This window comes from Capra hircus, chromosome 11, assembly GCF_001704415.2.
Source record: "Capra hircus breed San Clemente chromosome 11, ASM170441v1, whole genome shotgun sequence".
Taxonomy (NCBI): domain Eukaryota; kingdom Metazoa; phylum Chordata; class Mammalia; order Artiodactyla; family Bovidae; genus Capra; species Capra hircus.
In genome coordinates, this window is record NC_030818.1 from 101,411,521 (window position 1) to 101,438,634 (window position 27,114).

At 53.5% G+C, this 27,114-nt stretch overlaps 1 protein-coding gene across 1 annotated transcript in view; it reads right to left on the bottom strand.

The window, feature by feature from the left end:
• MED27 (mediator complex subunit 27) overlaps positions 1,639-27,114 on the bottom strand; it is a 216,726-nt gene continuing 191,250 nt past the window's right edge. The window contains exons 6-8 of the mRNA XM_005687280.1: positions 21,589-21,630; positions 4,118-4,195; positions 1,639-2,182 (exon numbers count right to left, since the gene is read on the bottom strand). Coding sequence (XP_005687337.1) covers positions 2,048-2,182; positions 4,118-4,195; positions 21,589-21,630 — 255 coding nt within the window. The 3' untranslated portion in view covers positions 1,639-2,047. The remainder of the gene's footprint in view (positions 2,183-4,117; positions 4,196-21,588; positions 21,631-27,114) is intronic.

Below are 27,114 nucleotides of genomic sequence, written 5' to 3' on the forward strand. Positions count from 1 at the left end.
CCTGTACGTCCTGCATGGGGTCTTTTATTTGCCATTTAAATGTCTTTAAAAAGACGTGCAGCTGTGCAACGAAATGTTATTATACACCCAGTGGCCTCCATTCTGGATTTTCTTGCAACAAACAAGTGTCTTACAAGACCAAAGAAAGGAGGATACCAGCAAGTCATTGGAGATGTGTTCCTAGGAGCCCTGGGAAGGGATCGCCTGTCACATGTTAGGCAGTGAGACTCAAGGCAGGAGAAACCACCAACCCCCTTGGAAGAGATGAAAGCAATTTCAGAGCCATGAAAGGCTGGTGTGACTGATTCATGTGTCACACAGGATTATCATTAAAGCCCGCACCATGGTTTAATTGGCAGCATGTTTTTCTTTCTTAGGGGGATCATGAAATAATGGTGCATCTTACGAGTGATGGCATCTTAAATGTGATAAATCCTGGTATTTAATCTAAAATCACCCACTGTGTGCAAACATTCCTGTACTACATCCTGCCGCCGCTCACCCTCCTGACCCAAACTGGGCCCCGAGAGCACGGCCATCTCCTGGAGATCGGTGGTTCTCAGACTGGGGCCCACATCCGGACTTGCTAACAGCCAGGGTGCTGGGCCCCACCCCCAGTCTCTGATTCAGCCAGTCTGGGGTGGGGCCTGAGGATTTGTGTGTGTTTTTTTAAAAATATTTGGCTGCACTGGGTCTCAGCTGTGGCACATGGGATCTTTATTTGTGGCATGCAAACTCTTAGCTGTGGCCTGTGAACACTTAGTCGCAGCTTGCGGAATCTAGTTCTCTGATCAGGGATCGAACCCGGGTCCTCTGCACTGGGAGCGCAGACTCTGGGCCATTCGACCACCAGGGAAGTTCTGAGGATTTGTTCTAACAAGCTTCCAGGACGCCATGACTACGGGACCACTCTCGGGGTGGGCTGTCCTACTGCTTCCCCCGTCACTAAATCCCCTTTATTCTCTGGCTCTCTTCAGCTTGGCTGGGGTAGGTGAGGAAGGTCTGGGTGGTACCAGAACCCAGGTTCTGGGACCCATCAGAAAGCAGCGTCTCTCTGGCCCTGTTCATTGCAAAGAGAACCTGACTTATCTCTAAGCTGGGCCTGCTGGGAAATGCTCTGGGGACTCACTCATCCTTTTCAAGACCTTCAGCAGGTCAACGCTTCTTCATATACGCAGGTCATGGCTTTAAACGAGGTTGAGGCCCTGAATAAACTCAGTAGATGGGGCTGGAATCTGCTCGTGGTTAAGATTCAGGACAAAAGGGGACCAACAGGCCAGGCACACTGTCCCGCCTTCTCACGCATGGTCTGCTGGCAACGCGGGCAGATTCCTTTCCCTTTGTTATATACTTGTTACTGGTTTAGTAAAATGAAACATCTGTGTACCTCTCTCCTCAAAAAGAACAATCCAGTTTTCAAGCCGCTGAAACGTCTTTGAAATGGAATATTTGCCAACACTGCCCTCTCTCCCAAAAGCAAGAAGCAGGGAGCTGTGTCCTCAAAAAGAATTATTTCAAATGCAGACATCACTAAGTTTTACTTTTTTTTTTTTTTTTCTTTCAAAAGGCCCAGATCTGCTCACGTGTTCACAGAACTTAACACAAAAGGTGCTTTAAGAAACAGGACACGAAGCCTTATCCCGGGTAGAAAAGGTTTACTGCTTATAAAAATAAGTTACAGAACAGAACAAAACACTCGGCATGACAAGGGCTCACTCCAAATGTAAAATGACTTAGAACACAGATCCAGGAGGGCTGATGGACCAGCATGGTGAACACACACGGGAAAGCAAGCTGCCTAACTGCCTCGTCCTGCGTCCCGAGGTGCTCTCTGCGCCCTCACACGCCAGCTCAACGGTGTGACGGTCCCGCCAACAGAGGGGACTCTGCTATTCACCAAGCCTGGCCTGAGCGCAGGACGGAAGCGAGCAGGTGGCGGGACTGCTCTCCCGGCCATGAAGACATAGCTGAGCCATCGCTGTGACTGAGGGCTTGCCTGGGAAGGTCTGCGCGGGGGTCTGGGGGCCGGCGCGGGGCTGGGGCGGGGTCACTGTCGGCAGGTGTCGTGGAAGGCCTCGAGGGTGCGGAAATCCCTCCAAGTGGGGGGCAGGCCGTCCTGCAGAAACTTCCCGCAGCGCTGGCACGGGGCCTGGAACAGCTTTATGTAACTTCTTAGCCAGGTCTAAAAAGAGAAGTGAGGAGAGAAGTGAAAGACACGGATCCGGGTGCTTCCAATGCCATCCTTCCTGCCCAGCCTAATGATCTCTAGGACGGAGGACCTGGGCTGGCTGTGACCCCGGGAGGTACCCCAAGATTTTACAGAGAGCTCCTTGGAGCATCCACTAGGTCACAGTGCTGCTGAGTCTCAGTTCCGGCACTCTGGGCCCCTCCTGACTAGGGGAGATTTAAAATAGAAGTCCCTACTCTGGGAGGCAGGCAGGGCTCCCGGAAGGGGCAGATGTGAACCTCGGCCCAGCCTCCTGGCTCAGGGGCCACGCCTAACTACCTTCCATCCGAGTCCCGGGTCTTCTGACACCGGCATTGAGCCTCTCTGTGTTCGCCATCCAGAGGTGGCCCCGGAGACATGCAGATAGAGGGCGAGCGGAGAATTCCCCACTAAGGTCTAATGCCTTTTTTCTAATCTGATTTCACAGGTCACCACTCACTGTCACAACGTGGCCCGACACACCTGGGAGGAGGGCGGGGACAAGCCGGTGCCACCGAGTAATGCAGTAAGCGGCAAGTGCACATTCGCGGGTTCAGGGGGCAGAGTTCCTTCGGGCGTCATACATAAGGATGAGACTCGTAACTCAATTCCCCAACTCAAGGAGACGCATGGCCGTGCCAGCCCAAAGACGCGGCGATGGGCCAGCAAGGAGGGCGCGCGCCACCGTGATCACTTCTGTTGGTCGGAGGAGACGGCTCTTGGGAGACCTTGGCCAAGCTGACGGACACAAATCCCGCTGTCTTCATCACAGCGGCCCTCCTGATGGCTGACCGTGGCCCACCCATCCTGCCCCCTCCAAAGGCTCGGGGCCTGAGGTTCTGGCAACAAATGTGAGGAGGTCAGTGGTCATTCAGTTAAACTATTTATCCTTTCTAAAGGGAAACCAGGCATTTTAACACCTTAGGTTAAAAAGCAAGTCTTTCCATCCACCAAGAAGCGAGACTGCTGACTGAAAGTGTTCTCCACACGAGAGAACCGCTGTGTGATGGCTCCACAAAGCCCGGGTCTGCGTGTTCAGCCTCCCCAGCGTGGGAGCCAGTCAATGAGCCGGGTTGTATTTTCTAAGACAAGAACTACAGGCTCCTAGAAGCTTAACTGTGGCGACGAATGTGACGAGGTGGATCACAGGAGCGCAACTCCACGTGGCTGTCAGCACGGATGGGGACTTGCTGATAGGTCCTTACTCTAAGGGGCAGCCCCCAGGCAGGAGTGAAGCAGGGAGCGTCAGCCCCAGTGAGAGAGGAGCCAACAGAGGTGTGACGCCGTGGTGCTAAAACAGCTGGCCGCCTCTGCCAGCTGTGGGCCAGGCTGAGGCCGATTGGTGGGCACGTGATAACCTGATGAACTGCCTTGGGGCAGGGAGGGATGGGGGGCAGAGGGAAGTCGCAACGTGGAGGACAGATCTCCACGATGTAAGTGTTCTGGTTCCATGTCAAGTCACCAACGGTTAAACAACCGGCTTGAGAAATCCTCAACGTTAACGAGAGCTGGCGAGAACTGGCGCACACAGGGCATGGCTGTTTCTGGTCCCCCCGCCATCCTGGGCTCCGACCTGAGGGTCTAAGGAGTGTGTGTCTTGGAAGAACGATGCCACTGTGGCACCAAGCTCAGGGCCCAGCACAGGCCAGGAGCTTGATAAACACCTACTGACCAAATCAGCCCTGGAAGCTGTGTCAGAAGGACACTTCTGAAACCACGTGTTTGGCAATGATAGGAAAATCAGTTAACGGAGCGGAATGTGGTTTACCTTACATCCCTGCCCAGCTGAAAGGAAGTGTCACTTCCACACTGGGCCATCTCCCTGGTGAGGCCCGAGAGCTACCTTCTGAGCTGCCTGTTTTCACTTGAGGGGCCAAGGCTTCATGAGGCTTGACCTTTAGAGCCACTTACCATGAAGGAGCGGACCACGACGTCCGGCATCTGGGGCAGCTGGTAGTGGAGCAGGGCGGTGGTAGCATGGTCGGTCACCTGGGAACCAAGGGTAAGGACTAGGTCAGCCACTCGGAACCAGCAGAGAAAACAAGAAGGTGCTCCTTTTATCTGACGGCTCATGGAGGAAAAGATATCTAATAAAGCCTGAAGGTGGAAAGCTAGTTAGCAAGGTTGGGGGCAGGGAAGGGGAGAGGAGGGGTGTTGAGAGCAGAAAAGACATAAACATTCATGCCCGGGGCCAAGTAAAGTGTGGAACCTTCCAGCAACTCCAGGTAGGCTGCAGCACCTCAGAGAGGTGTGGCCAGAGGCTGGTGGAGCGGTAAAACGGTGGCGGGTCCAGGGGCTTTACCAGCCCCTCCACTGCATGAATGGAGAAGGCAATGGCACCCTACTCCAGTACTCTTGCCTGGAAACTCCCATGGACGGAGGAGCCTGATAGGCTGCAGTCCATGGGGTCGCTAAGGGTCAGACATGACTGAGCAACTTCACTTTCACTTTTCACTTTCATGCATTGGAGAAGGAAATGGCAACCCACTCATGTTCTTACCTGGAGAATCCCAGACACGAGGAAGCCTGGTGGGCTACTGTCTATGGGGTTGCACAGAGTCGGACACGACTGAAGCGATTTAGCAGCAGCAGCAGCAGCCACCGCATGAAACACTGCCTGGACGCAGAGGCTCGTTTCCAACTGTCCATGCTCAGCTTCAGTCTTTACCCGGGAATGATTTTCCTGCCAGTGTGACTGGTCTGTCTCTCTGCTTCCTTCAATTCCCATTCTGTCTCCTTCTGTTCATTTCTGAGGATCCTTCCCGGGCCTCAGAGATACGACCGTTCTCAAGAGCTCTGCTGCTCCCAGCGTGGCCTGCAGTCTGGCCAGCTCCCTGAAAGCTGTGGCCCAGTGGCCACACCTGCTGTTCTCACGACTCCGCCAGCAGGGCCAAGGGCATTATGGCTCCAAGTTCACGCGGGGGCATCTGGGGACCAGATGGAACATGTGCTGGGTTTCCGCCCCAGCTCTGTCTGCTGACCTTGATCCATCGAATCTCTCTGGGTCTCAGTGTCCCTCCTAAAAAGCAAAGCGCTGGCCAAAGATCTCCTGTAGTTCTGAAATGTGATGACACCCTAGATTGCTAATGCCTGCCACCCATCAGCAGATGAATAGATTGTTCCTAATTTGATAGCTGTGTTCAAACTCATGGTTTATTTGATTGTCTTCATTAGGGAATCTTGCCATTACAAATGACATGGTCAAAAGACAAAACGAAACGAACACGCCAAACAAAACAATCAACTTTGTGAACACAAGTAAGCATGGTCTGCCTGTGTCCACTTGTCCGTCCTCCCGCTGAGAAATGGCGTATTTCCTGCCGGACCAGGCTGAGTGTATTTCTTCAGTCGGCACCATTCCCACCAGGACACCATGGTGCGCTGACAGACCTCAGCAGCAGTTAAGCAAACTGATCGGCTGGAAACCAGCAGGGTTGGTCTGGTATGGGTTCAGCGAGAGGCATTATGAACGATCCAGAAGTTAGTCCACCTGTGTCTCTACACTCAAGGCCAAAGAGGCCACACCCCGAAGAGCAAGGAGGCAGGCTCCTCAGCTCATAGAACCTCTAGAAGCCGTGGTTTCCCCCCAGGTGAAATGGTCAGGCGTGTGAAGTGCTCATCCTCCAGCTGTGCCTTGGGCCCGCCTGCCCCCTCTCTTCCGCTCTGCCTGGCCCTGGGACTGGCCCTCTTTCCCACTGGACTTTCAGGGCCTGCCTGGTGGCTAGTGAACTCCATGAGATGACCGGCTCTGTGCAGGCGAGGCTCACGCCCAGCCGGCCCATGCTGTGTCCCCAGGGCCTAGACTATCACCTGGCATCTGGTAGGCGCTCAGCACGTATTTGCTGAATAGAGAAATAAACTATAAAATGGCCACTCACCAAAAGCCACGAACCAGAAACACCTGTGCCGGCTTTCCTGCAAACACAGCCATGGTCCATATATCCAATCGCGCCGAGAAATTCTTACCCAAGTGACTTTCAAGATAAATGGTACTTATTGCTTCAAGTGCAAAGACTGTTTTTATTTTAAGCATTTTTGACAGACAGCTTTCTAAAATGAGCAAGGCTTTAAAAAAAAAACACAACATACAGTAGAATGGTAACTTGGCAAAATGGCGGGTGGTGATTGGCAGGGTGAAATGAACGGCTACAAAACGCAGCGAGGCCAACTGGGCCCCGAGGAGGCCTGAGCTTAGAGCTCGGTTCTCGCCCACCCAGGTGCCTGCTAAAAACAAAGTGCCACCCAAGCGCTGTTTATAGGCTCATAAGACAGGCCTTACGATCACATCTGCCATCACAAAAGACACTGAGTTTCTGGAGAATTCTTTCCCCTATCCCTACCATTTATTTTACATGCCTCTCAGGAAGCCTCTCTACGTTGCTTCCCGTCTAAGACACCCGGGCCAGTTCTCTGGCTTGCTGACACGAGTGTACGCAAGCACTCGGAGCAGAGAAGCAGGCTGGTGCTGGACGCCCACTTAGGCATCACCCAGGAACGTGTTGGAAACATGAGCTTTTGGGCCCCAGCGCAGACCTAGAATCGAATCTCTGGGGTGGGGGCCCTGAAATCAAGCCGGCCTTTCCAGCTACTCTTCGGGATCCCGAAATACAGGAGGAGGCAAATGCGAATTGGCACACAGACCCCCTGGGCATCTTGCTGTTCAGTTCAGTTCAGTCACTCAGTCTGACTCTGCAACCCCATGGACTGCAGCATACCAGGCCTCCCTGTCCATCACCAAATCCCGCAGCTTACTCAAACTCATGCCCAATGAGTTGGTGATGCCATCCAACCATCTCATCCTCTGTCATCCCCTTCTCCCACCTTCAATCTTTCCCAGCATCAGGGTCTTTTCAAATGAGTCAGCTCTTATCATCAGGTGGCCAAAGTATTGAAGTTTCAGCTTCAGCATCAGTCCTCCCAAAGAATATTCAGGACGGATTTCCTTTAGGAAGGACTGGTTGGATCTCCTTGCAGTCCAAGGGGCTCTCAAGAGTGTTCTCCAACACCACAGTTCAAAAGCATCAATTCTTCAGTGCTCAGCTTTCTTTATCATCCAACTCTCATAGCCGTGCATGACTACTGGCCAATTATCATAGGCAGGTATGGGGTGGGGCCAAGACTGGGCATTTCCAGTAGCCCCCCCAGGCCTGCCCCTGCTGCAGCTGAGGAGCCAGGCTGCTCAGCAGGCAGAGTATTCTGGGCGGTAGAGGAAAAAGGCATTTCCTTCTGGGGCATGAGGGAAACAAAGGACCACAAACTAGAAAGATCACTTGTCTTTTTCATGACTCAAAAACCAAGCACACTACCCATATTTCATGATGCTGCAGTGGAAAGAGGGAGGGGGGGGTAATGGTGGTGGGCTGGCAGGGTTTCCTTATTCCTGAAAGGCACTCTTTCAGGACCGTGGGCTGATTTCGTGCATCGAGGACAGCCACACTGATGAGAGCGTGTGAGGCATCCACCGCTCACTCTTCCTCACGCGCACCGAGGCGGGCGGTCTCCCAGGCTCACTGTGTGTGTGTTCTAGTCGCTCAGTCATGTCCAGCTCTGTGACCCCGTGGACTGTAGCCGCCAGGCTCCCCTGTCCGTGGGATTCTCCAGGCAAGAACACTGGAGTGGGTGGCCATGCCCTTCCCCAGGGGATCTTACCGACCCAGGGACAGAACCTGGTCTCCTGCTGTGAGGCATTCTCTACTTCTGCTGTGCTGGGTCTTAGTTGCAGCATATGGGATCTAGTTCCCTGACCGGGGATGAAACCTGGGCCCCCCTGCATTGGAAACGCAGAGTCAAAGCCACTGAACCACAAGACAAAGTCCCCCAGGTCCATGTTATAGATGAAAAAATGGAAACTTATAGGCCACACAGCTGGGGAGGGGCAAGGGGTGTGTGGGCCCGGACCCCACGAGGCCCAAGCCTACACTGCCTCCCCCCTACACTGGCCAGCTCTGTGTCTGTGGACAGAGGCTCCCGTCCCGAGCCCCAGCGTCATCTGCCCTCCACCTCCTGGCCCAGCAAAGGGTACGGAAAGCCAGAGTCCCGCTACCAGCTGCAGGTCAGGTCTGGAAATGTGGCTGCCGGTAACAGGCTTCTCCAGAGCAGAGCAAAGCACACTAACCAGAAAACACCCTTTTCCAGAAACGGCGGGGGTCACACACCAAAGCTCCGTTTTGGCACCTGGCTCCCAGGCAGGGCACCGATTCAGTTTTCCCATTACTGGGTCGGCAACCTGGCCAAATTCAGCCTCTTTTTCAAAAGGCCCAGTATATTCTCTTCATTGCCAAATGGTGGCAGCTTTTTCTAGCGCTGACATGATCGTTGAATTTCTTCAACTCCCCATCTCCAATTACAGAAATATTTCAGTAGAGGGGAACAGAGCTAACTGGCCCGCTGCCACAGTCCCTGCCACCTCCCAAATTTCCTCCCCTGGTTTTCACATTCCCGGGGCTGAACTCCAACGCGGCGGGTACGACATGGTCGTCAGACACTGGAGAAATTCACCTGCAATGATCTTCCTTTTTGTCAAAACATTCCACCTTCAGTACTTGTTTTGTTTTACACTTTTTAACAACAAATTTTTTTTTTTTGCTCAGCATCCAAGATGTGGGGGAAAAAAACAAGCCTGGGGCAACAACAACAAAGATGGCTATTAACTAATTTAAACTGACTCTGGGCCAGCCCGACCGAGGCTCAGTCCCATTGTGATGTCGAGCTAATGAGATTCCGCTGGGAGATGAAAGCCACCCCAGCCGGCAGCGGAGGCCACAGAAGGGCACTAATGCTCCCGTGGGAGAGAGGCCATTCATCCCACCAGTGAGTGCGGGTTTGAAGACAGCGCAGAAGAGATCAAAGCGGATGGCGAACCCGAAGAGAGGGAGGGAGAAGACAGGAAAGCAACAATAAGCCAAGGAGATCTGGGAAGCGGGAAAGAGGACTTGGGGGGCAGGGGCGACTGTACGGGAGTGAAGAGGACGCCACAGACAGACAGAGGGCCACAGTCAGGAGCGTGCAGGCGCCGGGGATTCCGCCAAGAGACACCCCCTCTATCCTCAAGGCCAAGAGAAACCACAGATGCTCCGGCTCAGTTTGGGGTGTGCACCCCACCCCGAGCCCTGGCTCTGGCTCAGGCTGGACTGCAGGTGATTACTCACTTAGAGGAGGGTATGTCTCTATTGTTGCCAACACACCCACTCTGCTCTGTGAAACGGACTCCCCATTTTCTCCTCCACCCATCAAGCTTACAAACCACCCTCCTTTCCCAGGCTCAGAGAGGCAGAAGAGGTCTTCCTGCACCCAAACCGACAGGGAACTCAGCTCAGAAGGCCAGAGAGGAGTCTTTCAAGAGACCTTGGAACAGCTGCCAGTCAACACGCTGGAGGAGATGTCAGTCACAACAAGCCTCTCGAAACTCCCCAGCCTTATTGTGCGCAAAGAGCTGACATCGATAGGGTCCTGGGGAGGTCACGAGCTGTTTCAGCTGAACCCTACATGGAACCACCTGCAGCCAGGGCAGGGCTCTGTGGTGACAGCTACTGAGCATCAGCTCTGAGCTAGGGCTGTTGTACACACAAGCCCGGTGAGGAGTCCAGGCTGCGGGGCCAGACGGCACCCACCTGGATCGTGCCTGTCACTAACGAGACAGGTGGCTGCGGACAAGGATTAAATGTGTCAATTCAGGGACAGTACGTGAAAAGGGCCTGACCGACAGCCAACACCCACCCAGTGGGAGTCACCCTCCCCTTCCCCACAACCCTGGGAGGAGGCTACGAACGGACGATGATTTTCACTCCAAGTAAGGCAGCCAAGCCACAGGGAGGTGACGTGCCCAAGCCAAGCAGCTCCTGAGCAGCAGGCAGGGTGCCAGGCTTCTGGAGGTGGGTAGAGCCTGTGGGGGAGGGGGACACAGACGGAGGCCGCGGAGGCCATCTCCTCCCCACTGGGAATGGAGCCCAGGCCTCTCAGATGGAGGCGGGACTCAGTCCCAGCCTGTTCATGCCACCTCAGCTCCCCACTGGCACGGCTGCCCTCCACCTCCCCCACTGGAAGCTTCTGCCCGTCCTGCTCAACCACCCACCCAGAGCTAGCAGCCACTGGGAACAAGGCCCACCCAGGGCCCTCTAGAGCTCAAGAGGGAATGAGTCTCCCGGCCTTGCAGAATGAAGGGGGAAACAGGGCAGATGAAGCCGGCAGTGTCTAGTCAGGTGTCCACTGTGTGCCTCAAGGCAAACTCAAAGCACAGTCTTGGGCGGGGGGGAGGTGCTGTTGCAGGGATGGCTTTGGCACTCAGAGCCCACTCTTCCCCCGACTTGTGCCCTCCTCCAGCTGGGGGGTGGGGAGGGGCGGAAAGCGGGCTCACGTCCTGCTAGACCACTTTCTGCTGAAGGCCAGCCCCTCAGGGCCTGGGTTTGATGGTGGCCAGGTAGGCTCTGTTCTTTGTCCATGAAAGGGAGAGTGAAAGTCGCTCAGTCGTGTCTGACTCTTTGCGACCCTGTGAAGTATACGGTCCATGGAATTCTCCAGGCCAGAAAACCAGTGGGCAGCCTTTCCCTTCTCCAGGGGATCTTCCCAACTGAACCCAGGGACTGAACCCAGGCCTCCCGCATCGCAGGCGGATTCTTTAGCAGCTGAGCCACCAGGGGAGATGTCCGCAGGGGGGAACAAAGGACAGAGTGGGCTTACACAGACAGGGCCAGTGAGATGCGGGGAGGGCTCCAGGCCCTCCTGACAGAGTGCCGTCCCCCAGCAGTTTCCTCCTTTAAAAAGAAGGTGCTGCATTTCATGGTGGCCTGGGAATCATCCTCAGGGATTCCTGAGTCCACCAAGGTTGCAGGATCATCCTGACTGTGCGGGCTCCAGGCCAGAGGGGCAGCTGGCGCTACCGCGGAGGTCAGGCGTTCAGACTCTGGGGGCGGGCTGCCGGGCACCACTCCCCACCCCTGGGCAGCGGCCCGCAGCGCCCTTCCTCAGGCAGCGGACCGATGGCACCGAGAGCACAGCATCTGCCCGCACGCAGCCCCGACGCCCAAGGCCGCCCCTGCTGAGCCAGGGGAGCTGCGGCCTCTGCCTCTTAAAAGTCCGTCCCGCAAGATTAATAAATAGGAGAAGTTAAGTGCCCGAGTGTTCAGAAGTTGCTTATTTAAAAGACAGTCTGGTAGAGACCCAGCCCTGGCTCTCCTTCAGCAACGCCGGCTCGCACCCGCTGTGAAGGGGAGTGTCTCGATGCCGGCAGGACCGCGAACATACGGCAGCGAGGGGGTGGGGGGAAGATGACCTGGAGCTGTCGGGAGCCCGGGGCTCCGGCCTGGGCTCCTCTCTAATTATCTGGGTGACCTTGGCCACATCACTCCCCCACTGGCCTTCAGTAAAGGAGGCTGGGATCGCTGGGTGCCCTGAGGTCTGGCTTTCAGGGGGCGCTGCTGCAGGGCCTGACTGCACGCCCTCAGGGCACACTTGTGTCGTGCCCTGCCCTTGGGCCAACGGAGAGACATGAAAGCCCTTTGTTCTTTTAGAAAAGACAAGCTGGTCCCAGCAGGCGGCAGGGGCACCGCGTTCCTGCCTGCCTCCACCTGCTGTCCTGATGGGATGTCACCCTCATGGGGTCCTCAAATTCTGGGCCGGTTACCAAGAAATCAGAACAAGGGAGACCAGCAGCACAGCGCTCTTCTTGGGAACCTCTTCCCATCTCCATGGGTTTCAAAGAGACTGGAGCACAGACCAACAGGCAGCAAAGCCAAACATTTGTTACTTCGTTGTACACATGCTGCTTCTGCAACTCAGAGCAATAAAAAGGAACTTCCATCTGTGGGATACACTTGCAGGCTAAGAGTCTGGGTCTCTGCGCCGGGTAGACACAGACCTGCCCTTAATGAGAAGGACACTGGGAATCTCGTGGAATGAGAAAATTCTCTGTGGGTCTGGGTGTCAAAGACATGAACCTAGTGTGTTAAATGTTTAAAGAGACAGCAATGCTGCCCCAAGGATGAGCACTGGTTTTACGAAGATACTGAAAACAGTCCCAGAAGTACTCATTCCATAAAAAGAGGAACCATCACTATTTCAAAACTGAGAGCTATAAAGCCAGTCCTGAAAGTGCTGGGGGCTGGAGGCAATGCTGAGCAGTGCAGAGACTGGCTTCCAACGCTGGGATGAAGTCTGGGAGGCTGGAAGCACGGGGTTTCATTTTCATCACTCAGCTCGAGTCTCTAATCCGTACCCCGGATTTGTGTGCCACGGGTTCACACGCCCAGAGGCCTGAGGAAGAGGCATCGAGGTCCAAGGGGACTAGAGATTTACTTAGACAAGATCAATACTCCCTTCAGCACTGATGAAGGAGCCATCTGCATGAGGGCTTATAACTAACTGTCTGCTGGCAATGCTGCTCGGGGCCGACAGGGACGGGGCTGGCTGGGCGGGAACTGGGGAGCAAAGGCAGACACTGCTCCATCCTGTGCAAAAACCCTACTCGTGGCTTTGAGATCAAGTTCTGTCTGAGAAGGATGAGGTCTTGTTTGTAAAGTATAGAACGTGGCCTGAGGCACGTAGACTGGGGCCTCCATAAAGAAGTTTTTGTCTGGTTGTGAGGGGTTTCCAATCTGACCCTCTTGGAAGTCCCAGCCAAGATGCCACCGATGCCCCAAAGCAAAGCCCCTCAATGCCCGGGACTCTTGAGCACAGACTGGCTGCAGACCCTCCGGAGGCAGACGTGTCTCCCCCAGGATGCTTGGCAGCCTCCTGCAGGAGCTTCCCAACACGGGAGCACACGTATGTGGTCCTCGATGACCAGAGTCCCGGTCTTGTCTCCCCTCAGCCCCACATCACACCCCAGTGAACACCGCTGCCTTAGTAACCCCTCCTCCCAGACCAGCTTCCCTGACTCTGCTCTCCAGGCTTGAGCCTGGAATGCCCGGGCCCTGGCTAACTTCTCCTCTCCCTTGGAGACTTAGGCCAGGGGACTCCCCTCCCACCTTGGGCTCCTGCACCCCCAGCAGCACCCTGTGGACATTCTGGTTCTGTGCTTGCCCAACTGTGACCAGAAGTCCCTGCCTCACCCCAGGCGATGCTCTGCACTGGATCCACACGCCTGGTAGGACCCCAAGAGAAGGAGAGACAGAGTAGGCAAGATGCTATTTTTGGCCGATGGGGTTGGGGAGCAGAGTAAAAGGGGGGTGTTCAGGAGTGGAAAAAGCTGAGGTCATGGGGTACCTTGGGGAGGAACACCTGGGTGAACAGAGAAACCCTATGGCGGCCTTGAGGGAACTCTCCAGAGTCCTGACCGGCTCAGGGGTCAAGACTCTGTCTGCAATGCAGGAAAATGTGGGTTTGATCCCTGGGTTGGCAAGACCCCCTGCAGAAGGCAATGGCGCCCCACCCCAGCATTCTCCCCTGCGAAATTCCATGGACAGAGGAGCCCGTACAGCCCACATGGCTGCACAGAGTCAGACAAGACAGCAGCTAAAGCAACCACCACAAAGGCCTTGTGCGGGGCCAAGAGGAGGCGCTCACAACAGGTCCTTCACATTTGCCAGGATTAAGGAATTAAGGCTTCATTTATGAACGAAAAGAGCTCAGAGCTTTCCAGATGGTAAAATGCCAGGTTCTGCTGCTGGCTGCCAGCAGAGCCTAAGCCCGAGGACACCTGAGTTGCTCTGTGCCCACTTGGTGTGATGTTATTTTCTGCGGGAACAGCCTGGCGGTTAGAGAGACACATCCAAAGACATCTGGGCTCCCAAGAAATACAGACAATACCACCTACTTGCCCCTCGAAACTGAGGCAACCGCAGGAGAAAGAGCAGACGCTGCAGAGCCTGAGAGGCGGCTCTGCTGCCGCAGTGCTGGGAGCCTTTCGGGAACCCTGCTGGGTGGGCAACACTCCCATCTCAGTGGATGGCCAGAGGGGCCACCAGCCCTCTCAGGACCCCAGGGCACTGTTTCAGGTCCCGGGACCGGGATTCCACATCAGCGTGTCAGGGCTGCCCAGAGGGTACTGCTGGGGTTGGGGAGGGGTCTGTAATCTGGGGTGCCGATTTTGTGAGGCAGGTACCCTTATGCCCTTGTTTCACCGATGAGGGGGCTGAGGCAAGGGAGGCCACACGGGGAGTAGTGGCCAGCCTGGTCAGACTGCCTCTCTCTGGACTGGTCACGGTGGGAAACGTGACCGGTGAGGCTGAGCCTCACGGCGGTGTGGTGGGGGGCAGACAGGCACGCTGCCGGGAAGGCGCTGGGGGTGTGGGAAGGGGCCTGGGCAAGGGCAGGAGGCCGGGCTTCCCAGAAGCAGCTGCTAGGCTCTGACCCAGGGCACACGCGTCTCGGGCAAGCCCTCAGGAAGAAGGAAGCTATGAGATGAGAGTAAGTCCTCTGCGACTCTAATGGTGGAGACCGCAAACCACTTCCAGCCAGCGGGCAGGCTTTCCTGCTTCACAGTAACTGCAAGCCTGGGTCCACGGGAGGCTCTTAGTCACGACCACTCTCCACAGAGGTGCAGGGAGAACTGCAGAGGTAGTAAGGTGGGAAAATAAGCGATCAACCCTATCCTGCTTAGAAGCTTGTGAATATTTAGGAGACAATGTGGTGATCAAGGCTCAGGGTGAGCAGAATGCCCCTCCTCCCGTCCCCGCCGGTTCTCAGCTCCCAGGGCCCTGGGCTGACACTTAATGACATCCCTTCCTCCCTTCTTTCTGCTGACCCAGCGAGGTCAATGCAGTCCGCCTCTCTGCTCAGGAAAGGGCTGCCCTCTGGGATGACCCTGGAATTGTCTGTCACCTCTCCTGTCCCGAAGCTTGTCGACAGCCCAAGGCTTGGCTTCTGCAGCGTTCCCCTTCCATTGCTCATGGAGACCACCAGCAGTGATCTATTTTCCTTCATGAAGCTGCCCCTCAGCCCTTCGCTAGTCAAGGGTGCTCCCTTGGCTTTTCCGATTGGGGCTACGAAGACACATGCGGCAGGCAGGACAGAAGGCATGGAAACAGGATGCCGATGCCACTGTGCCGGCTCCACTGCGTGTGCTCTCCTTTCGGAAAAGGTTAGACAGCGTTTAAGAGTAGAGGGGACAAAACAGAGGCCCTTCCGATAATGTGAGACCCCTCTCTGGATCGGGGGGTGTCCCCTCTAGGTGCAGGGCCTCTGCTGAGGGCCTCACCTGAGCGGGACACCCGACAAGAGCAAGCACAGAGACCTGGCAGGAGGTCCACAGCCCTTCCAGGGCCTTCTCTGTGCTGTCTGAAGAGAGGCTTCTGAAAGAAAGTGGAAATGAGCTGGTGGGAAGGTATTTAGATATTCTAAGGCATGAGACTGAAAAGAACTGAATGAGTGTTTACTGAGTCCCCCTGGGGACGTTCGATGTTGCAGCAGGTACAGACGTGCACAGCCCTAAGCAAGAGGCGAGTCCTGTCCTCTGGGAACACCCCATGTTGGGACAGCCCTCCTTCCTGGGCTTGGAACTGGTGACAAGTTAGGTTTGTCACAGACCATTTGGGAAGGCTGGAGGAGGAAATGGCAACTCACTCCAGTATTCTTGCCTGGGAAATCCCACGGATGGAGGAGCCTGGAGGGTTACAGTCCATGGGGTGGCAAAACAGCTGGACGTGATTCAGCCAACGAACAACAATCTGGATAGGCCTTCGATTTATGCGAGGGGCTCAGTGTCTCAGAAGTTTCAGAGAACTGACTTTTCTGGGACATAATCTCATCTGTTGACAAGCTCAGTAGCCACTTGATAAAGCTTCCCCTTGATGAAGCCTCCCCCACAGAGGCCAGTGTTGGGATCGAAGCCTGAATGAGGGAGTCAACAAAAGAATGAGTGAGTGGACCCAGGCATGGAGGAGCAGTGGCGGCCAGCCTGCCCGTCCACGGCCAAGCTCAGCACGGGACTGAGAAGGTCCCTCTTTCCTCTGCTGCCCCTAGAATATGGAGCGGGGCGGTCCTGGACACCCGGGGCTGTGACTTTTGTGCTCTGCCCCTGAGCGAAAGAGCTGGGACGCAGGTGCCGGACCCTCCGACGCCACCTCTGCCCTCGCTGGCCTACCTGGGACTGCGAGCCCTCCCTCTCTCTCTGTACTCCTTGCCAGGATTTAACTCAGTAAGTAGCTGCAGAGTTGCTCCGGCTCTTCCCGTTACTGGATGAAAATGCCCACTGTTTTGAAGAGAGGAGGTTAAAGATCAAAACAGTGAGTGCCCCTGCAGAGTTTAAATGTCAGAAAAATCCAAACACGCTTGAAACCTTTCCCGGCTCTTTGTGATTCTGCCCTTTCAGACGGTCCCCCCTATTTCCAAGTTCCATTCTCTGAATCTGCTCTGCTGGAGACTTGCTGGCTATAAAAAGCTCCTTCACCCCAGGACTGAGCGCACAGCACCTCTGGGGCACCATGGTAAATGACGGGGGCCTGTTGGCAGCCGCGGACCCACGGCCAGCTGTCCCCGGCCTCCACCGCGCCCCACCACCGGGGAAGGGGGCTAATGAGGACGAGGCAAAGGGCTCGCCGACAGGCCCTGTAGCAGACAAAAGGCAGGTCACACTAGCTTCCGGGGGCCGGATTTGCCGTGGTACCTTGCGTGCTCGTCTTTAACCTGGGGAGCCAGGATCAGACCGAGGAGAATTTGACAGGTATGAGTTTCCAGAAATAAAAAGGCGAGTGTGAGCTTGGCATGGCTCTGTGAGTCAATGCCCACTCCCACCTCCAGCTCTGTCACTCTGCGGGGAAAGACCTGGGAGGGCTTCCCGCCTTCCTGTCGGGCCTCCTTCTGCAGTGGCCACCGCTGCTGCTTGTGGGCAAGAAAGCAGACGATCCACAGCAACTGCGACCACATGATGAGCGCCTAGGGAAGGGAGCGTCGGGGCTCAACCCCAGGGCAATGCAGAGAGAGAGCTCCCCAAGCGATGCCAAGACAGTCACGCTGGCGGCCAGTGTCCCCAGCTCAGCGCCGGGGCGCAGCCCCGCCATTTACCTGTGCGGTTAGGACACATCTCTGCCCGAGAAATGCCTTCTCGCTGGTGACCAAGGCTCCCCCTGGCCTCGCACCTTCTCAGTCACTTTGACTTCTGTTCCAGGTCGATCTTCCTGGATCAGGGCCGCTCAGTGAGTCTGCCCTGGTCGGGCTGCTGGGTGGGTGTCAGCAGGCAGATGCCGGGCAGAAGAGAATGCTCACCACTGCAATCCCCAGCAGTGTCTTTCTGGGAAACGCTACAAGCAACATCAATCAGGACACCTAGACTTTAAGTGGGTGGACAGGAAGAAAATAGAATTCTAGGAAAAAGCTGATACTAAAAAGCAGAGTTGGGAAATGCTGCCACCTCATCTCTTCCTTGGCATGTTGGGTTTGAAATGTTAAACAACATCCCGTCAGTTGGACCCGGCCTTCAGAATCTGCAGGGAACATACGGCCCCAGCCTTGCTTTCAGTGGGCGGTCTGGCTGTGGAAGAGAGGGCTGCCCTCTGACCTCCAACACGGCCTGAGACGAACACAATGAAGTAAGCCCAGTGCGGTTACTCCCCTGCCCTGCCATGATTCCACATTCCTCATCCTCTTTACCAGTGTTTCCCAAGAGAACGAGATCCCGACGCCCTGCCACGTGACTATGATGAGCCGGAAAATTTTATTGATAAAAGATTAAACTCAATTTTGTGCTACGTCATTTTCCAATACATTTCTTCATTTGACAGCACACAGACCATGTTTCGGGAGGGAAGGGAGTGGATTCTGTAATCCAGTAACTATTACCTGCCCCTGAAAAGAGAAAAAGGACCTTAACATCACCCGCCTTTCGTTCTCATCAGAAAGCACACTCTCCTGCCTCCAAATTGTCACTCTCTAATCTAGTGCGGGTCAGTCTCAGAGGTCAAGTCCATTTAGTTAAAATACAGGTGAGGGGAGGGATGACACCGGAGCCCGAGAAAGGGCTCTGCACAAACACAGACAGCACGCCGTTCACCGGCCGAGACAGGACTCCCATCGCTGCAAATTCTTCCACTTCTGCTGCTTTGAACAGGTTACATAAACTACAAGGAGGGAAGTAAGTGGTGGGTGCTCTGGAGTCTCCCCGACTAGTTAAGATCAAATTTTAAACCCCGCCACACCGTGTTTGTAATTTTGAAGACACATAAAGAGCGCTTGGCAGGTTATTTTTAGGGGCAGTCGAATACAAATATAGCACTGTCTCTAAACCTGCGCTTCACCAAATCTGTGTTTCACACATTTCACAACTTCCTAATAAACCTTCCGCTTGCATTCAGAAATACTTAATACCACACAGAACGCTAAAAGATTTATTTGCCAAGGCAAGCCTGGGCAAGGCCCTCCCTCATGAAGGGTATTTGAATTGAAATTGGACCATTGTTAAAATCCCAGATTGTGGTTCTGTGATGCTGGGGAGTGGGGGGCGGCGGTGGAGGGGCTGAAGTCATCACCTGCCTTCCCTGGAGCCAGAAAGTAACCAACTGCAAGACCAGAGGACACAAAGATAAACCAGGTTAAACAAACAAACAAACCCAAAACATTTTAGTGTTCCTCACTGTGAAGGGGAAACAAGATACAGATACTGAGCAGCATTCTTTCTCCTCAGAATGCTTTTTAAACGCTGCTGGGGGAGAAACGACAAAAGCCATTGGCACGGACAGAGTTAGCAGTGAAGGCCGAGGCTCTATGTGAGCTGAACAAGTGCAGCTGGTCTGGTCACCTAGATAAGAGTGCCTGGATTAACACGGAGTCGCCCACGCTAGCCCCACGTGACTATGGCCGTCTTTCCTTTAGGGGCTGGACCCAGGGAGGGAGGCTGTTTTTTCCTTTCTGTGTCTGGGTACCTCAGTTGGGTAAAGACGTGTTGGAAGAGTCAACACTATGATTTTCCTTTTTAAGATGAATTTTAAATTTCAGACTAATTTCAGGTCTGTGGAGACGCTGCGGAGACAGCACACACAGTCCCACAGGCCCCTTGCCCCGCTTCCCCGCCATCAGCATCTGTCATCATCAGGCAGCTTCATCACAGCGAAGAAACCGATGTCGCCTACTTGTTAGTGAGTCAAGCCCAGACTTTATTTGGATTTCATCAGTTTCTCCATTGGTAAGTCCTTCCTGGCTCTGGATCCAACCTGAGGCAGCACAGTGCCCACAGCCGTGATAAGACCAGGACATTTTCCTGCTTGCACACGCTCCCTAGACAAGTGGGGGTGAGCCTCAGACCCTCCCCAGCCCTGGACATCTGTCTCTGGCTTCCCCCTTTCACTGGAGAGGGGTCCAGGGAGCGCTGCGAACTGAGGTATGTTAGTCACCATCAGAGGCTGGTCCATCATGCTGCTTTGATACAAAGCCCAGAAAGAAAGTGAAGACGCTCAGTTGTGTCTGACTCTTTGCGACCCCATGGACTATAGCCTACCAGGCTCCTCAGTCCATGGAATTTTCCAGGCAAGAGTACTGGAGGGGGTTGCCATTTCCCTCTCCAGGAGATCTTCCTGACCCAGGGATTGAACCTGGGTCTCCTGCACTGCAGGCAGAAGCTTTACCGTCTGAGCCACCAGGGAAACCCATGAAGCCCAGGGCCCAAGCCTTAACAGGAACAAGGTTTCCCTCTGGATGAGAACAATGTTCTAGAATGTGACAGAGGTGATGGTTGTACAATGCTGTGAAAGTACTGAAAGCTAAGGAACTGCTGACTTTAAAATGATTAGAAATGGTTAGTTTTATGTTGTATGAATTTTGCCTCAACTGAAAAACCACCACCACTATCCTATGCTGAGCTACCGGCACACCCCAGACACAGCTATTACTCAAGTGGGGTAACTCGGGCCCAGCCCTAAAGAGCGTGTCCTTCCTCAACATCAATCCCTCCAGTGGCTCTTCACTGAATTGAGAATAAAACTCAAGTTCTGCACCAGGGCTGAGGGGCACCTGCCGGCCGGGCCCCAAATCCCACACTCTCCCACCTGCCCTCCGTCTGTCTGCTGCACTGCACGGGCCCCCGTGGTGTGCCGGGCTACGCCAAGTCCCCCGTCCACACGGGGTTCGGGGCTGTAGTTTCATAGCCTGGGACCCTCTTCCCGTGGCTTTCCATATGGCTAATTCTTCACCTGCCTCCTGTCTCGGTTTAACTCGTGCTGCACAAAGGACTCCTGCGACCACCCTGACGTGAAGGAGACCTTCCTGTCCTCGACCACGACCCCCAGGTAACAGCCTGGAGTCCCCTCCTGACCCTCTCTCCCTGTTCGTCTAGTTTCCCCTGTAGCACTGAGCCCAGAACCTGCACATGGCAAGGGGCAAATAAACAACTGCTGTTGACCGAGGAGGCAACAAGCGAGCTGACAGCCTCCTCTATCATTTGCCCTGCTGGATGGAAGCGGACAGGACGGGAGCACAGGAGGAGGAGGCCGCTGCCCTGCCGTGGAGCTGGCCTGAGTGCTGTGGGAGGGGCCCTCAGAAGCCCCAGGTCCTGAGCTGGTCCAGGGAAGGGACACTTCCACCACTGGGAGCTGGGAAATGGATTTCCTCTGGTCACATTCCCTTTTTTTCCTGACATCTCCCAGATAGTACTCCTCCTTCAGGAAGCCGGACACTTGAAAAGATGTCACTGTAGTACAGGGTGGGGTGGGGGCAGGGTGACGGGGTGGGGCGGGGCAGCCTGCCTCCTTCAGCCAATCCTTAAGGCACATGTATAGATTACAGGCTGTGGGAAACTGAATTTAAAAACTGTGCAGTGGGACTTCCCCAGTGGTCCAGTGGTTAAGAATCCACCTGCCAAGGCAGGAAACAAGGGTTCAAGCCCTGGTCCGGGAAGATCCCACATGTTGGGGGGCAGTTAAGGACCACAGCCACTAAGACTGCAGGCCCTGGAGACCAGTGCTCACAGCAAGAGAGGCCAGCGCAGTAAGAAGCCAGTGCTCACAGCTAGAGTAGCCCCGCTCCCTGCTACTAGAGGAAGTCCACACGCGGCAACAAAGACGCAGCACAGCCAAAAAGAAATAAATACTAAACAAACAAACAAAACTGTGGGTTAATCTTGGGGGAACTCAAGAGCCTCTGACTTTTTCTTTAAACAAGTAATTTATACATAGTAAAATTTGCCCTTTGTAGGCATTTAGTCTGTGAGTTTTGAAACATACAGTTGTGCAATCCCATAATTATGACAGAATATTTCTATCACCCAAACACATTGTTCGACACCCCTCCGGGGACCAGCTCCTGCCCTCACTCCCAAGCCCTGGCAATCACTGCTCTGATTTCTGTCACTGATGTCTTGTCTTTTCCAGAATGTCACATAAATGGGATCCTACACTGAGCAGAGTTCTGTGTCTGGCTTTTTCACTTTTTAAAAGGTCTCTGATTTAAGACCAATATTTCCACCTCAAAGTCATCGCATTTCCCTAAAAGCCTCTTGAGGAAGAAGCAAAAAGAAAACTCACCTTTTGGAACACTTGATAGTTGGATTTGGACCATATATCAAGCTGTGGGGGTGAAAGAGATAAAATATTAGCATCAATTTTAGAACTGTGGACTCCAAGAAATGATACTGAAAAAACCCTAGGATTGTAAGAAAACCACGTGCTGGGCTTTCTTCTTTATCAGCTGTGGTGATGTGAGATGAACTGGAGAGACGTAAGGAAGTCAGCTCGAGGCACCGGCCGTGCCCACGGCCCCGAGCGCACTGTTCTAACACTGACTCCTCCTCGGTGCTCCTGCACCACTCGACCGCCACGGTCAGTCCTGCCCCAGGACCTCTGCACCTGCGGTGCCTGGACTGCTTCCCCCACAAACCCTTGCACAGCTCCTTGTATGCTTCCTTTGGCTCAAACGTCACTTGTCCAAGAGGCATCGCCCAGTTACTCTGTCTTAAAATATCATTCCCATACCTGTTGTCTTGCTTCTCTTTATCCTTTCAAAAATTAAATATTTTCATCGCACTTAAAACTGACTGATGCTTTTACTTCTTTTGTTTACACCGTCCTGGCACAGGATAGGGCCATGTCACAGGCATGTGTGGAGGAAAGCAGACCCCCACTGTTGAACACCTGACCCTGCCAGGCACGCCCTGGGCCTTCCACGTGCCCTCCCCCACCATCCCCAGGACGAGCCCGGGGAGCTGGTCCCATCAGCAACCTTCCTTCCCAGATGGTGAGACTGCGTTTGGCGCCATTCAACTGCCCACGGTAATCTGGAGAAGCTTCTTATGGATGGGCTCGCTTGGCGGTGCTCAAACCTGGCTGGCATCAGAGGCCCTGAGGGGATTTTTTGTTTTTTAATCTACAGATTTCTTGGTCCCTTCCCTGGAATGTCTGAATCAGGAGGTCTGGAGCGGGCCCGAGAATATACTGCTGTGTCCATTTGTTCTAACAGGGCTCCACAGGCCCGCTGTGATGAAGCCCTGTGTCAGGAACCCTTGGTCGGGGAGACAGCGGTCTGAGATGGAACGCGGGCAGAGTTCAGGGTCCAGTCCTCGGGCCACAATCGGTCCTGCATGGGACGCTCCGTGGCTCAGTCTAACCAAAGCCATTCTGGTTTGACAGGTTGTATGAGAAATTAAATCATGCCTTCTCACTGTTTCAAGAGGTTAGAACAAAAGGGAGTATGGAAAAATATAATTACTCCCCACCCTCAGTACAGTGAGGAAACTGCAGATTAAAAGAGGGTCCATCAGGAGGTCCTACGGGTGCTCAGAAGTCAGCTTTAATATACGAGTTCAAGAGTGGAGCAAATTGAAACGCCTGGTCAGTGTGCCTCTTGAAACCTGCCTTTGAGGTTGGCCAGCGGTCACGGCGGGAAGCTGAGACGTGGCTACTTCAGCCTGTGTGTTGTGCTTTGACTCTGGAGCGCCCAGGAGCATAAGGAGCCATCAGCTGGGAAGACTGCTCTAGGAAGACCGGAAGTGCCGCGCCTGGTGTGGGACAGGCCGGAAGTCTGTCTCTGTTCTGAGGGTTTTCTGAACACCGTCCTCAGGAGGGAAAGGTGGGGCTGGGAGCAGGCATGCGGGCAGTTCTTCTGGCTCTTCCTGCTCGTAAGTAGAAGAACCTGGGTGGTACGGAGGAGCCCCCACCCTCTCCAGCCCTCGGCAGGTTCCTGCTGGAGAGGGTGAGTTTAGCAGATCCAAGTCCAGGAACGATGAAGGAAGAGCTGTGACTGAACACCGATTTCAACCGGCCTGCTTCCCGCCACACCCACTGCGGACCCACCCCTTCCTGCATCTCCACAGGACCCCCCGCCTGACTGCTCTCCTACTCTGGCTGAACTGCTCTCCAGAAAGAGGGTGTCAGTTTTTAGTCACTACCCCTCACTTTAAGCTACTGGATGGAGTAAGAATTTTAAACCTCTTCAGACATTGGATTTTTTAATTGGATACGTTAGCAATTTGAAGGGAGAAAAGTGACATGTTACCCCCAGATAACTGAAGGAAACCCCCAAATACACATATGAAGTTATTAATTTCCTACATTAGCAGTTCTGTTGAAGAAAACTGCTGGGCAGCCGGTGATATCTGGGAGGATAAGTCAGGTTCACATCATGATCTTAGTGTCGCGGTTTAGCCCAGAGCTTCACAAACGTTACATTTAAAGACTATTCAGACACTGTGGAAGGAATGAGAACGACTTTTTGTATCTTTTAGTCCTAGTGCCAAGATGACAGGGAGATGGCAAAGATTCTAAATCTAAATTTTGGGAAAAGTCACATCAGTGCCTGAACTTGGAATGAATCTAGCTCTTTCCATTTTCAGCCCACAGCTGCTGCTGCTGAAGCTCTCTGCTGCTGATCCTGCCTGCCTGTTCCCATCACACACAGGCGGACACAGACACAGGGCCACAGAAAGAGAAGAGAGGGAGAGTATGCACAGAGACTGAGAAGTTAGTCTTCATTTAAAAGAGAAAATTATATACATACATATTAAAAAAAACCCAGCCCTTCAGAACCTGCAGAACGTTTTAAATAGAAAAATTATCCAGAGAGAAGTATGCACAGGTCTAATTAAGAGGCGGACCCTCCAGCCAAACTGTGACTTCTCAAAACATACTTCGCTCATTCCAAGTGAGCACACTGCTCTTTTGGAAGGCGGTTTCAACTTATTATTCAGGACCCCAGGGACTGGTTCTGACCATCTGGGATAGAAGGACACTAGGCAATGCAGCTATCTCCCAGGTGCGCGGGGCTGGGAGGAATCCGATGGCAACGGCCTCCCCCTTTGCTGGGAAGCACAGCAGGCAGTCTGTCCTTGATTCTCTGCTAGATTTATGCCGAAGAAAGCCGCTCAGGCAAGTGTTCTGGAGTCAGTGCCCTGCCTCTCCTCAGGGCCGGGAAGATTTCAGAAACTCATTTCAGGGAGCCGGGACAGAGCCAGGTGAATATTTATCAGCTTCAGCTTATTTGTTGCAGAGGAGGGCATGGCTACCGATTCTTTGTTGCCTGCAATACTCAAAAACGAGGATTCTGGAAGCTACAAAACTTTCAGCCCCCTGAATGAGAAATGATTCTAAACTATAGTGTCAAGAAAAACAAATGAAAGCGTCCCCTCAGTATTCGGGGCAGGACTTAGAAAGATCTTAAAACGGAAAAGCCAACTTTCCGGTAATTGGGGCTGAACCTGCCATCTTAGGAGCAGCCCGTCAGACTCCAGGGACCAGAGTGAGTACTTTACAGGTGGGAATGTGGCCTCTTCTCAGGTAAAATGGAAACGCACCACTCAACGACCAACTGCTTCCGCACAGACACACCTGCTCTCGGGTTTCACGTCAGACATCAAAGGTCCTCTCGAGGCACAGGAAGAAAGTGACAGCCGTGACAGTTAATTTTACTCACCGAAGAGAAAAAGCCGAACGTCCCCAGGTCAGCAGGCCGACGAACGCTGACTATGACGTGGCCACTGCCATCGGCATCTCTGGCCCCACCAGGGGGGACGGATACCGTTTGCTGATGACTACGTGCTTAGCCTGCTCTGACCTGTGCTATCTTTCTAAAGTCTCTCAGCAGTTGCATAGTGATGACAAAATTATTTCCAGCTCACAGCTGAGGGAACTGAAGCTCAGAGAAGTTAAGGGACTTGTCCGACATTGAAGTTAATATGCGGTAGAGAATTCAAAATCGGGTCAGTGATTCTTAGTGAATCAACTTATGGTTGCTGGGGAAAGGATGGGGGGACGGGATAATCAGGGAGTTTGGGATGGACATGTACACACGGCTCTATTTAAAATGGATAACCACCAAGGACCGACTGCATAGCACAGGGAACTCTGCTCAATGTCATATGGCAGCCTGGATGGGAGGGGAGTTTGGGGGAGAACGGATACATGTGTATACATGGCTGAGTCCCTTTACTGTTCACCTGAAACTATCACAATGTTGTTAATTGGCTATATGCCAATACAAAATTAACAGTTAAAAAAAGAGAGGCTTCAGCTCTTAACCCAGGAGTAAGAGGGCCCTGCAGCTATAATCCAGATGGAAGGGGACCCACATGGTCCCCCCCAAGCTGTCACAGTTCAAAGGGCAGGGGGCATTCTTGCAAAGTTCAAGATGACAAACCTTCCAAGCCAGGTCATGTGACAACCATCGGCACTAAAATTCCTTTAGTGGCAAGTGACATTGACGGCAGCTCATCAGAAAGTCATCAGTTCTTCATTTCAAAAAATATACTACAATGAACTATAAATGATTTTACATTGACATTTTCAAATAAAACTCGTCTCACAGAGACGTCAACTCCTATAGCTTTCATTTCCTAGTAGCTTCATCCTGCAAGGTCAACAGGTGATGGGTCAGGAGGGGCGGGGTGCTATAAACCTGCAATGGTGATGGACTCCTCCACGGTCATCCAAGTCAAGCCACAAACTTCTACTGGGTCATCCGCTTAAGTCTGCCCACTCTCCCCCAGAGAACAGAAAAGTGAAGGAGCTTCACAGGTCTGCTCTTCTTCAACTTTTCACTTTCAATCAGGACATACATTCGTTACTAAAAAAAAAACTGCTGAGAGCACCATTTCAGGGCCTCCTCGGCATAGGAATTAAACCGGATTCCCCTTCCCCAGCTTTCACCCTTCCCCCATAAGTAACAAGAGGCCATTTTTCTGAAGGTCGTCTGAACAATTTCAAAGGCTATAACAAATCAAAATGTTCCCTGCATCTAATATCAAACGGGGCTGATGCCAACACTTATTAGAGAAATCAGATTCAAGCTTCTCCCAGCCTCCTCGACCCAAACACACACACACATCCAACTTTGAAGTGCGAAGAATGCGGGGATCAGAAATTACCCTGGAGACAGCTCTGGCTGTCTTTGAAGGTTCCCTTTGATACCACCATTTCTTCTCCTCTCTTGCGCTAGGAGGCTAAAAGCTGCTTTTTTTTTTTATTATTGATATGGGGTAATTAATGAAGCTATAGCATTAACATAACCTAAATCCCCTAATAAGATAAATTCAGCGGAGACACTTGCATTTTTTTCCAGCTAGGTCTGACTGTGTGGAGTCAGAACAATGGCCAGGTAGTCAACCTCAGGCGGACTCTCAGCATGCTGAGTCAGGGCTCTGGGATCCTCCCTGACAACAGTGCAGAGCGGGGTGGCAAGTCTCAGCAGCATTTTTATATTTTATTAGAGGAATTACTCTGCTGGTGCTTGGCATCAGAAGTCCGCATCCAGGTAAAGAGGACGGTCGGGGCAGAGGTGGTGGTTGTTAGTGCAGAGTGACAGGTAGGCTTGGTGCGACTGTAGTGGGTGGGGGCGGGGAACCTGCCAGAGCTGGGAATCGGGGGTGACTTGGAGCCACTGTTGTGTCAAAGCAGCTAAGTAAACCTTTTAGAAGCTGGTTGCTTTGGATCTGGAAGGCACAACTGCAGAGGCAGGAGGAATCCGGACCCTTGGAAGCTGAGGCAAGGCTTTCCAAGCCACAGCCACTGGGTCCGGGCAGCGGCCCACCCCAGGCGAGTGCTCAGGCACCAGCTCAGCAAATG